Genomic DNA, 13,375 nt, shown 5'->3' on the forward strand with positions numbered 1-13,375 from the left:
ACCCCCCTCCCCCCAACGACCGCCCCCCCCCCAAGAACCTCCGACCGCCCCCCAGCCGACCCACGACCCCCCCACCCCACTTCCCCGTACCTTTGGTAGTTGGGCCAGAAGGGAGCCCAAACCCTCCTGGCCACGGCGATCCCCTAACCCCACCCCGCACTACATTACGGGCAGGAGGGATCCCAGGCCCTCCTGCCCTCGACGCAAACCCCCCTCCCCCCCAACGACCGCCCCCCCCAAGAACCTCCGACCGCCCCCCCAGCTGACCCGCGACCCCCCTGGCGACCCCCACGACCCCCCCACCCCCCTTCCCCGTACCTTTGGTAGTTGGCCGGACAGACGGGAGCCAAACCCGCCTGTCCGGCAGGCAGCCAACGAAGGAATGAGACCGGATTGGCCCATCCATCCTAAAGCTCCGCCTACTGGTGGGGCCTAAGGCGCGTGGGACAATCAGAATAGGCCCTGGAGCCTTAGGTCCCACCTGGGGGCGCGGCCTGAGGCACATGGTCGGGTTGGGCCCATGTGCCTCAGGCCGCGCCCCCAGGTGGGACCTAAGGCTCCAGGGCCTATTCTGATTGGCCCACGCGCCTTAGGCCCCACCAGTAGGCGGAGCTTTAGGATGGATGGGCCAATCCGGCCTCATTCCTTCGTTGGCTGCCTGCCGGACAGGCGGGTTTGGCTCCCGTCTGTCCGGCCAACTACCAAAGGTACGGGGAAGGGGGGTCGGGGGGGTCACCAGGGGATCGCGGGTCGGCTGGGGGGCGGTCGGAGGTTCTTGGGGGGGGGCGGTCGTTGGGGGGGAGGGGGGTTTGCGTCGAGGGCAGGAGGGCCTGGGATCCCTCCTGCCCGTAATGTAGTGCGGGGTGGGGTTAGGGGGTCGCCGTGGCCAGGAGGGTTTGGGCTCCCTTCTGGCCCAACTACCAAAGGTACGGGGAAGGGGGGTGGGGGGTCGTGGGGGTCGCCAGGGGGGTCGCGGGTCGGCTGGGGGGGCGGTCGGAGGTTCTTGGGGGGGGCGGTCGTTCGAGGGAGGGGGGTTTGCGTCGAGGGCAGGAGGGCCTGGGATCCCTCCTGCCCGTAATGTAGTGCGGGGTGGGGTTAGGGGGTCGCCGTGGCCAGGAGGGTTTGGGCTCCCTTCTGGCCCGATATTGTCGGGAAGTCGGCGGTCCTTCGGGGTGGGGGTGCGAGTGGTCCTGCCGGGGGGGGGATGTATCGGACGTCGGGGAGTCGGCCGGGCAAGAGGGCTTGGGCTCCCTCTTGCTCCGATCGTGGATGCGGGTGCGGGTGGGAGCGCGTGCGAGCGGTCGTTCGGGGTGGGGGTGCGAGCGGTCCTGCTGGGGGGGTGAATCGGGCGTCGGGCGGGGTGGGAACTATGTTTTAAAACTTTTGTATACCGCGCTCACGCATATAACGCGCGAGGGGTATGCGCGGTAGGTAAAAACGCGTATAACGCGCGCGTTATATGCGTGAAAATACGGTATATACTGTCCCACAGTTTTGTTTTCAGTCTCCACCTGCTGGTCATGATTGGATATATACCCGTTTGTAAAGATTAACCTCTACTGGTCTGGAGAAGCTAAAAGAAAGTAAATTAGCAGGTAAGAACCTAATTTCTCCTTCTGTGATAGAATCGCAAAGATCAGACAATTTAATTGAATAATATGAGACCATTCTTTAGAGAAATAAGAACCTGTTTTCTTAATATTAATGATTAACTCCTGAACAGCATTCGGTGTCTGCAATGCATCAAAGATTGATGAGTTCACAACCACAAATTGGTGAAAAAGAAACTTAACAATATCCCTCACCTAAAAATAAAATGACGTATCAGGATCTAAGAATGTTTCATAAAGGTCATAGTAAACAAGAAAATGCAAGGCAGATGAACAAGAACCCTAATGGACTGTTGCACTCGATCCAATCAGAACGAAATGAACCAATCTTAATCTGATGCTGCCTATTTATTAAATAAGATTGGAACCAAAGCCAAAACAGTATCACCTGTCTCAGGGGCAGTGGAATGCCTTTAGGTTTGAGGGTGCCCTACCTCCACCCCAGACCCCGCCCCCATAGTAATAGTACTAATTATAAGGCCATTTCTTCCATTCATTCTTCATGTACATGCAATATAATCTTATTAACAATATATAATGGTAACCAGAAAATTAAACTACACAAACATCTGCATTCCTTAATGACAAGTTCTGAAAGGAGTTTTTTTCCCCTCCCTCTCTCTTAACGCAGCTAATACAACAAGGTTAATCAACCCCATTCTACCTGTTTAAAATGTAATAAAATTCACACCTAGATCGTCAAATAAAAAAGTCTCTTCTTTTTCAGTCCCCAATGAATGCTGCTGTAATAGGAATTCCATCTGCTAGTTTAACAGTATTTAATTCAGCTGTACCATTCCGTATCTAATTAACTCAAAAAGGTGTATGTGACACTTGAAAAATGAAAATGAAAAATGTCAGGCTACGGAAACATTTCTTTTACTATTGATAACTTATGGGCAGACTGGATGGACCGTTCAGGTCTTTATCTGCTGTCATTTACTTTGTTACATTCTAGACAGATGGGTTGTGTCCACTCTGGATTTTCTTTCTCTGTGCTTCTGCTGTACTTCACTGGGATCCTTAGCTCCACCTACAGTTTTTCCCTTCTGCATGCTTGCCAGCAAGAGTGTGTTTGTTCTGCTCTTTCCCTTTTATTATTTTGTTCAGTGGTGTTTTTTTTTTTGGTGTCCCTTTTTTGGGGGGGGTTTCTTGTGCTCGGAGCGACTATTCAGCTCTGCCTGCATTGAGATCACATAGACTTTGGTCTGCAGCTGATAGACCATTCCCTGGCGGTACCTGTTAGCCAGCCTGCATTTACTTCTCAGGAGCTCAGGGCAATCCCCTTCTTTCTCCTTATGCCAAAGGTTTGAGCGCAGGCTGTTGGGCATTCGTAGGAGAATCGGTGGTGTCTCGCAGGGTGCTGGCTGCGTCTTCTCACCTCCGCCTATCCCTGAGCGTGTCCGTCGGTCCGCAGGAGTGGAGGTGCAGTCAGGCATGACTGGGAACCTGAAGATCAGCGTTGAAGAGGCAGTCTCAGCATAAGGCAATAATTCTCTGATTCCAGCTACTATTAGAGAGTTGAGGCAGGCTGCAGCACATTACGAGCACAGGTCAAAGTGAGTAAAAGACTCGCAGCTTGTGAGGTGAATTGGAGGTTTCTGCATGTCTCCTTGTGTTCCATCACCTGAAAAAATCCTAAAATCTCTTTTTTGTGAACAGTGAAAAATATTGAGATTTTGGTGTGAATTTCTTAGTGGCAGCCATCTTGGATTTTTAGCAGTCTTTTTTTCTAAAGCTCCCTGCTTCTCCAAAACTGCAGTTTTTTCCTCAAAACTTGTTGAGATAGAGTCCTTGCGCTCTCATAATGTGAATTCTTGCTAGGATTACACAAATTGAGTGCCTTAAGAGCATCCTTGCATCATGTGCTCTGTGGTACAGCCAGGATAGGCAGCAGCATCAAGCTTAGCCTCTCCCATTCTTAAGCAGGTGACAAAATGCTCAGCTAGCCCTGTAGGGTGACCTTCTTTATTTTCAGGGCTTGGCATGGCTGCTAGTTCCATGTGCCTGGCTGTGGATCCTCCACAGCCTAAGAAACACAAAGTTAAGTCATCTGAAGGTGACTAAACCTGGGAATTGGAGGCTTTCTCAGAATTTATAAAACATGTGTGAAATGAGTTTCAAAGCTGCCGTTCTTCCCCTGCGCAGTCCTGCTCCATCTCAGATGCATCTCTCATTGGTGTTGCTTCTATGGGCACATCTTCAGCTCAGTTAGCAGCTGTTCTTGTGCTGCCTGATTCTATTCTGGGAGATCCTTATGATAATGACTAGCTTGCTGACCCCAGGGTTCCAGGGACTATGTGCTGGATCTGCGGATCCCTCAGGGGTTTTGGAACCTGGGGATGTTCTCACGTCTCAGTGTTTATTTAAGTCAGCGGCTTTGCTGGTTCTTATTTCAGAGTCTTTGCAGGAGTTGAATTCAGTCACTCTGCTGGCTCCATCCACTTCTTCCTCCTGGCTTTGTGCTGTGCACTCATAGTCTTCTTTCTTTCCCTGTCACCCTGATATGAACGTTCTAATCTCAGAGCAGTAGGACTCTCTGGAAAGTGCTCTTAGGATAGCATGAGCCAAGTCTTGCTTCTATCCTCTGGCACAGGAGTGCCAGCAGCTTCTGGGTCACCCTAGAGTGGATTCTTTGGTTGTGCAGATGACTCATGAATTCTGTGGTGGACCATCACCCTAAGACCCTAAGACCCAGGACTTCTAGAAGTTCAGTCGATCTTAATTTTCATGGCTCCTGTCGATCCCACCCGTATGTGAGTGCCACATAGCAGAGATTTTTCAAGGACTCCTAACAACATTATTACATCTACAGGCGATCCCAGTCCTCCGCCTCCCATTCTGCACCTTCTGCCAAAAAAGCTCCTCTACAGATAGGGGGCAGACTCTCAGCATTCCTGCCCTCTTGGGTTTGCATTTTGTCTGACCAGTGGGTCTTGGACATTATTCGGTTGGGCTACAAGCTGAAATTTGCCAGCCTAGTGCTGCCTGACCTGTCAGACTCAGGCAGATACTCTATATACTTTATCATGCCAAAGAAAGGCTCCAAAAATTGGAGGCCTATTCTGGATCTTCAGCACTTGAATGCGGCTCTTAAGGTTCTGCGCTTTCGCATGGAGATGGTGCCATCGGTCATTGCAGCGGTGGCCCTGGGAGAGTTCCTCACCTCTCTGGATCTCACAGAAGCTCACTTGCACATTCTGATATTTCCAGCCCATTGCAATTTCTTGCAGTTTTATGTATTGGAACATCATTACCAGTTCTTGGCTCTGCCCTTTGGACTGGCAATAACTCCCTGTACCTTCACAAAGGAGATGGTGGTCATGGCAGCTTACTTATTTACTTGGATGACTGGCTAATCAGGGCTCCCTTGTTGGCTGAGGGTTGGTGCACGGTGGTTAACCAGCCGTTCCTTTCCTGGGACCTCAATCTGGTGATGTCTAGCCTCACCAAGGCTCCCTTTGAGCCCCTTCGTGATGCTTCCCTCTTGGACTTGATGCTCAAGACCGTGTTTCTGGTTGCTATTTGCTCGATGTGTCTTGGAACTTTAGGCTCTTTTTTGTAGGGAATCATTCTTCCACATCTCAGAGACTGGGATTTCCCTATGTATGGTTCCTTCCTTTTTCTGAAGGTGATTTCGGCTTTCCATGTTCCTCAGGAAGTGCTTTGTCAGCCTACTAGTTCCAGAACACAAGATCGCTTTTTGAGGAAATGTGATGTGCGCAGAGTACTTCTTCTCTACTTGGAAGTCACTAACAAATTTAATCTATCTGATCATCTGTTTGTGCTGACTCATGTTCCTCCTGCTTCCAAGGCTACAATTTCCAGATGGATCTGTAGGACTATTTTGTCAGCCTATATTCTTTCTAGGAAACAGTCTCCCGTTTCCGTCAAGGTGCGTTCTACCAGGAGTGTTCAAGTTCAATTTTTTTCATATACCACAAATATAAAACTGGGATTAAAATCTCAGCGGTTTACAATATAAAAAAAAATATAAAAGGGGAGGAGATCTGCAGGGCGGCAACATGGTCCTCTCTACCCACGTTTGCCAAAGTTTACAGAGTGGATGTGGCAGTGAGTCAGAACCTCTGCCTTTGGGTCCTCGGTCTTAAGGGCCTGCACAGTAAGCCCATCCTAGCTTTTTAGGAACTGCTTTTGTACATCCCATCTGTCTAGAATGTTTCACCTATTTAACTGGAAAAAGATTATGTACTTTCCCTGGATTCAAAGGATAAAAATTGTAAAAGGACAGTGTTTATGGCTAAAGGCTTTACTGTAACTGTAACAGTCTATTGCTGTTATGATTTTTTTATGAATGTTTTTTGCAAATTAAATGTGTTTGTATAACACTGGCTTATTTTGTTTTGTATTTGGAGTTTGAAAATGACATTATTAATAAAAATCTCTTTTATGTAGACAATGGGCAGTTCACAGAATAGAAACATATCATTTATTTAGCATTTTTATATATAAATGAAATACTAATTTCTTTCACCTTTTTGAAACACTGAAGTGGTGCGTTTGCTTTGTTGCTGTTAGGAAAAACGAGAAGAAAATGAGCTACGCGCCCTTCCACCTCCTACTCTTGCACAGGTGATTGCCCTGCAGTCTGCAGTGATGGAGGCAGCAAAAGAGCAAGGCATCTCAGAAGATGACTTCAAAGTGCGTGAAGAAATTGTCAAGCAGATGGAAAAGACTGTTCAACTGCATTTAGCAGGTATTATGAAAGGCCTTTTATTTTGTCCACTTTTGAATTCCCAGTGCAGCACAGAATTTGTACAGAATTCTGCACATGCTATGCAGAATTCTGTGCAAATCTTCTGTTCTGTCTCTGTCCCTGCCCCCTCCTACTCCCCTAACTGACCTCCCACCTCTGTGGGTCTGCAAGGAAGCAACAGTCACGGCAGCCAGCCAGCAGAAGCCACGCTGTGAACAGGCTGCTTGTGGCCAGTTCCGCCAGGGCCTTCCCTCTGCTGCATCACTTCCTGTATATAGAAGATGTGGCAGAAGAAAGGCCCTAGCAGGGCTAGCCGCATGCAGCCTGTTCACAGTGCTCCTGCCGGCAGCTGCTGCTGCTGCTCTGGGAGATCCGCAAGTATGTCTGATCTCGTAGGGGGAGGGGGGTTTGGTCAGAGGGAGAGAAACCAGACCTACACAAAGGAGGAGGAGAGGATGGGGACATGGATGCTGGACCACAATTTGGGAGGTGAAGCAGGGAACATGGATGCAAGGTTGGAGGAGAGGAGGGGACATGGATCCTGGACTTGCAGGGGGAGGAGGGGACATGGATCCAGGACTGCAAGTGGTGGGGGAGAAGAGGGGACATGGATGCTAGACTTGCAGGGGGAGGAGGGGAGGAAACATGGATGCTGGATCCTTAAGTAGAGAAGAAAGGGAGTAATAAGGAAACCCAGGTCAGAAAAGGGGGGGGGGGGGTGAGAAGGAAGATATGTTTGACTGTAGAGAGAGGGAGAGAGTAGGGAGTAGGGAAGGGATCTAGGGTGCAAGCAAAGAGAGGTGGTAGGTGGGGTGAGGTGACATGGATGCAGGACCTGCAAGTGAGGGTAGGGGAATGGTAGAGAGAAGAAGAGAGAGTGACCAAGACCAGAAAGGAGATGGGAAGGGAGGAAGTGATTTTTAGCCAGTGGAGAGAGGGAGAGAGAGATTCCAGACTATAGAGGCCAAGGAAAAGATTCAGGGTGCAGGTGAAAGAGGGGTGGGTTTTAGAGGGAAACAGAACTGCAGTTGGAGTGAGAGGGAACTGAGGAGGCTGGAACCTGAGAAAGGAAAAAGGCAGGAAGGAATTTCAGGCCTCAGGATTGAATAATTCTATGCAAAACACTGCAAATAAACTTTGCAGAATTTTGAAATATTGTGCGCAGAATTTTCGTGCAGAATTCTGCCAGGAGTAACATTATTTCCTTTGCATGCAAATTTTTAATGAATAGAAACAGAAATCCCCTGAACAATCTGTTTGGTCCTATATATTTTATTCATTGGTGCTATCGATGTACAAAAATCCAAACGGGACACTGTCTGCTGAAATGTGACATAAAATCCTGCTCTTTAAAAGTACAACTTGTGTAATATTGGCAGGGAAATCATTTGTGTGAATGTAGGTTTATCCTCATGTGCCTTCCTTTTTTCTCAATTACAAGCCGTCAAAATTCATTATAAACACTAGTAAAATTCATTAAGAAGTTTGTCAATAAAGTGTGTGTTACTCGTATTATTGGACTTCATATAAGTAATGTGGTTGTTTTTTTTTTTTTTTTCTTTTTCAGATTGTTCATTAAGAATGTATGGCTCCTGTTTGACTAGATTTGCTTTTAAAACCAGTGACATCAACATAGATATAAAATACCCTCCTAAGGTATGTGGATTGAGAAACTGTATGTATCTTTTATGTGTTCTTTGTTTTTATTATCTAATATTTAACTAGCTGTAACCTGCAGAACATTTTACATATCCCTCTATCCTGCACTCTGTGCCCACTGCACCTTTTGTCCTCCCTCCCACATTCTCACTTCCCCCAGCTCCGCACTGGCAGTATGTGCTGCCTGGCATGGCAGTATTGTGTGTCCTGGGGGTATTTTCCTTTAACAGCTTACAGGAGCCCCATGGCAACCACAAGAGAACCACCGCTAAGGCTATTATTTGTATGGATAATATGAAATGGCTAGGTTTGGGAGAGGGCAGTCTGAGCAGCTAAGGGCCAGCAAAAAGCATCTAAAGACTCTTGGCACATCACTAAGGGGAGGTGGGATGGGGGGAATAGGTTGATGTAGGGGTGCAAGGGGAGTTCAGGGTGTTTTCTATGTCTATTTTGCCAGATGCCGAAGAATGACAATATGTACTGTTTATTTTGTGACCAACAAACCATTTCTAACCGCTTTTGTTAATATTCTGAAAATTTAATAAAAGTAAGAGTAACTAAAAGCTAACTCACAAACTGGACGCCAGAATTTCACCTTGCAGCACAGGAGACCCATTATCTTCTGTCCAGGGTTAGAGGGGGCAGGGAGTGCCATAAATATGGCACACTTGTAAGGGGGTTCCTTGATTGTTCCTGCTGGCAGTGAATGGCACTCTAAAGCATGAGCCCACCCGGCTGTCACATGAAGGACTATAGAAGTCTTTTTAAACCAAAGAGAGCTGGATAGCTGGTGGAGTGCTTCTAGGACGAAGAGGGACCATTGTCTGGCCTTTTCAAATGCTAGAGAAGGAGGGTCTAAGCAGTGGGGAGAGCTCAGTAGCAGGAAAGAACACCGAGGCTGGGTTTCTTACAATCCATGCACTGAGGAAGGAGAGAAATAGGCAGATGGAATATATGGGTAAAGAGCCTTTTAAAAAAACCCTTACTCCAGGGGTTTGTTCTGATGGGGGACAGGAAGACTTGCTCCAAGGGTTTTAGTGTAGGGGTCCCCTAGCTAAAGGGTCTGTGTCACTTGATCAGTGATGCAAAGGAGGGAGGTATTCTGCTGTAGATAATTTTCTTTGTTTGCTTTCATCATAGTTTTCAAAGAGAAATAGAACTTTGTACAAAAAGAACCTGAAAATGTCATTTTCTGATCACTTTTTTAGATGAGCCAACCAAGTATTCTGATACAAGTGCTTGAGATTTTGAAAAACAGTGGTGAGTTTTTTTTTTTTTTCATTTGTTTGTTTCGGTGTGTTCTGTTTCTGCTTCTCCGTTTTAGGATTGTTTTTTTCATCTTTAGTCAAAACCTCAGGTGTTCTATCCACTAAAGTTGTTACTCATTATAGTAAGTGCTTAGTTGAGAACCAAAATTCTTTTGGGCATATAATAAAAACACTTTGCTCCAGACTGTTTCTTCAACTTGGGTGGATGCCAACTAATGAAACTTGGCAGCCAAACCTACGTTCCATTGGTCACCCACTCCCTAAATTGTACCAGCTTATCTTCAGCTCCCTGATGCGTTTCATCGTACTTTCAATAGTAACTCTCGCCCTTGCTCAGATACTCACGTGACCCAGAACACAGAGCAGCAAGTGTGCTGTAGTACAAGTCTTTTATCATACCAGTAGAACATAATTAATTGTAATTAAGTGTGTGTAAATCTGATTGTTACTGTTATCTGGGTCTTGCCACATCTGAGTAAGTGGAACATTCGTACCCAAAATTCAGTTTGTAACCGATGGCATTTCCTGTCTCCAGTGTCCTGCAAAAATTTCCCACCTTCCTGAGGAAACCAAATGCTCAGGTTTGAGAACTTGCTATTTAAAAAAACAAATTGCAGACCTCATAGCATACTCTAAAGAAAGCTATAGCACAAGGGCTGAAAAATCGGTTGCACTTACTCAGACACGGCAAGACCTCGTCAACTGGAACAATTATCCTACCAGCCATGGAAAAGAGCTTGTATAAACCTACCATTCCTGCGAGGACTTGTAATGCTGTGGTTCAGTAACTCACAAATGCTTTTTGTTATACCATGTATGTACTAGTGCTGCCCGATTTGACGATTTGAATCTATTCATTTTCTTAAAAAATCGGGCTCGCTGATTCAGTGACCAACCCTCCTCCCCGCATACCATTGGGCCTCCGAAAGCAAGGGCAGCAGCACTCTAGCAGCGAAAAAGCCTGTCCTAAGTGCTGCCTCTTTCTGGACATCCACTACCGCTGCTGCTCCTTCTTTAGGAGGCCCAATGTTAGAGCTCACGGTGGTGGTGGTGGTGGGGTGTCAGTCGGGATGTGCGGCATAGGCACCAGCGCTGTGGGTGCCCGAGCACCCCCAATATTTTGGGGGCCTCACGTGACACGTTACTCTCGGCCCCATAGGTTTAGGGGGGCTCCCTGAAGGCCGGCATGTTTTCCCCCTTCTCTCCACCATCATCCGGTTTCCCCCTGGCCTCCCGGTCTCGCTTTAAAAACTAATTATGGGCTGTAGAGGATTGCCAGTGCTGTCGCGATTCTAGAAGGCTGCCGTTGGCCTCCACTGCATGTTTCCTCTGCCAAGGTCCATCCCAGACCAAAAACAGGACATCACGTCAGTGTAGGGGCGGGACTGCAGCAGAGGGAATGTGCGACAGAGGCCAACTGCAGCCTGCTAGAATCACTATAGCACCGGTAATCCTCTGCAGGCCATAATTAGTTTTTAAAGTGAGACCGGGAGGCCAGGGGGATGACGGTGGAGAAAAGGGGAAACATGTTGGCCTTCAGAGGGCCCTCTGGTGTAGCTATTAGAAGTACCTGGGGAGGGAGGGGGAATCCAAAGAGAAGGGCATATGCCGGACAGAGGGTGGGGGAAGGGGAAAGGAAAGAAATAATGGGTCTGAAAACAGAGGAGAGGGAGAGAGATGGTTGACAATGGGATGAAAGGAAGGAGGGAAAAGAAAGGGAGAGAAGTTGGATCCAATGGGTGGTGTGGAGGGAGGGGGATAGAAATACTGGATAGGAGGGTAGTTGGGAAGAGAAAGGGAGAGATGGTAGACCCTGGGGTGGTGGGGAAGGAGGAGAGATGCTGGATGAAAGGGTAATTAAGAAAAGGAGAGATGGGGATGGTGAGATCTATCGCTACAGCCGCTCTTTTATTCTTAGGGCCATCAAAGCATGAGTGAAATAAACACACTGCCTTCTGCATCTGGAAGCTTTCCCTCTGCTACTGTTTCCTGGTCCCGCATAGGCGCAAAGCAGTAGCCAAGGGAAAGCTTCATTCATGGTGCCGGTGGCCTAAAGGTTCAAGTTTACTGCCTTATCAGATCCCATGGAGGAGTGGAACACAGGGGTGGGGTGTCGCTGGAGGATTACCGGGGGGGGATGGGTGGGAGTGGTCATTACAGAAATGCTGGACCATGGGGATGGAGACCAAAAAAAGGAAAAATGCCAGACCTCCGGGGGAGAGAAGGGAAACAGAGGGGGAGGACAGAAATGGAATATGGATGGGGATCATGGAGAAAGAAGAAAATGTCAAATGGGCAGGAGACCCTGGCAAGCGAGTTAACAGAAAACAAACAGAAACCAGAGCCTGGGACCAACATGATTTGAATAATGACCAGAGAACAAAAGGTAGAAAAAATAATTTTATTTTCTGTTTTCTGATTACAATATGTCAGATTTGAAATCTGTATCCTGCCAGAGTTGATGTTAGACAGCGAGCGTGAGCTAGGACCTAACAGAGAAAGGAAAATGCTTTTTTTGTTTATTTTGTTTACACCACAGTGCCAGCGTGGGTAGGAGAAGGCAAAAGGAGTGGGGTGGGTGAAGAGGCTACAAAATAAACCTGCCAGGACATTTGAAAAAAACACCCAATTGGGCAGGAAAATCAAATTGAAAAATTGAGTCAGTAGGTTGAATCTAATTGAAAAATGTTTCTCTGAATCGGGCAGCACTAGTATGTACTGTCTAGAGTATTTTGAGTTGAAAAGTGTCTGCTTTTAACTCCTAACCTCACTTGCTTATATATTACCCATACCTGAGAAATTCCCTAACCCTCTACTTTCCCATCCAAGCTAAAAGCCCACTTTTTTAATCTTTTTTTTTGAACTTCTAACTCCCACTCACTTCCGTCAGATACTTAGACCCACTTGTATCATTTCCTCTACCATACTCTCCCCAACCCCGAAATGTCCTGTCTAAATTAGATTGTAAGCTCTTCTGAGCAGGGACCGTCTATTGTATGTTAAAATGTACAGCGCTGCGTAGGCCTTTCAGTGGTTTAGAAATAATAAATAGTAGTAGTACTTGTCCTCTGTCTGTTGATTAGATTATTAGCTCTATTGAATGTTTTAATGTACAGTTCTGCATACATCTAGAAACGCTATAGCAATGAGTAGTAGTAGTAACAAGAATCCTGCAGAATTGAAAGAAAATATAAGATTGTATGACCCTTTAAGTATGAATGTAAGGTTCTGTTAATTGTATTGCCATTGTAGTTACCAACATAAACTTATTTACCACATGTATTGGACATTTTACTTGTAGATAAGCTAAAGTTACATACCCAAGAAACTGAAGAATTGAAAATTGGTATTGATTTCAGTTAGAATTTTATTGGATGAACTAGAGCATCGGTTATATATGTTTAAAAATATTTAAATTAATATATGAAAGTTCATCTCTACCAGAACAATCATTATGAACCATAATCCATTCCTACATATCAATGCACTTAGTTAGGATATAAAATAAGCCACACTAAATCAGACCCTGACCCATTGAACCCAGTATCCTGGCTCCAATAGTAGCCAACTTGATTACAAATTGACTAATTTTTTTCCCCTTCTCTCTTTTGTGCAGCTCTGTATTCAGATGTGGAGTCAGATTTTCATGCGAAAGTTCCTGTTGTCTTTTGCAAAGAAATTAACAGGTTTGTGCAGTTAAAAATCAGATTGTGGAAAACTACCTTGATTTTCTGATTGTCAATCAGAGCAGAAGAAATGGGTTTTGCCCTTCTACTAGGACAGGGGTAGGCAATTCCGGTCCTCGAGAGCCGGAGCCAGGTCAGGTTTTCAGGATATCCACAATAAATATGCATGAGATAGATTTGCATCTCAAGGAGGCAGTGCATGCAAACCCATCTCGTACATATTCATTGTGGATATCCTGAAAACCTGACCTGGCTCCGGCTCTCGAGGACCGGAATTGCCTACCCCTGGACTAGGAGATGAAGACAGAATAAACACGTGTGAATCCTGCCCTTTATAGGCTTTGTGCAGCCAGTTCCTCCTCAGTTTTTTCTCTTGTCTCCAGAACATGGTAGAAAAAAAACAAAAGGAATTGACCCCAAAATATTAACAAAGAA

General features: G+C 46.5%; 1 protein-coding gene across 7 annotated transcripts in view; it reads left to right on the forward strand.

Moving 5' to 3' along the window:
- Window positions 1–13,375, forward strand: part of TUT4 (terminal uridylyl transferase 4) — a 157,250-nt gene that overhangs the window by 27,373 nt on the left and 116,502 nt on the right. For all 7 annotated transcript variants that reach the window (XM_033916106.1, XM_033916103.1, XM_033916102.1 and 4 more), the window contains exons 5-8: window positions 6,150–6,327; window positions 7,895–7,983; window positions 9,195–9,246; window positions 12,871–12,940. In XM_033916106.1, coding sequence (XP_033771997.1) covers window positions 6,150–6,327; window positions 7,895–7,983; window positions 9,195–9,246; window positions 12,871–12,940 — 389 coding nt within the window. The remainder of the gene's footprint in view (window positions 1–6,149; window positions 6,328–7,894; window positions 7,984–9,194; window positions 9,247–12,870; window positions 12,941–13,375) is intronic.

Source organism: Geotrypetes seraphini, chromosome 12 (assembly GCF_902459505.1).
Source record: "Geotrypetes seraphini chromosome 12, aGeoSer1.1, whole genome shotgun sequence".
In the NCBI taxonomy this organism is placed as follows: domain Eukaryota; kingdom Metazoa; phylum Chordata; class Amphibia; order Gymnophiona; family Dermophiidae; genus Geotrypetes; species Geotrypetes seraphini.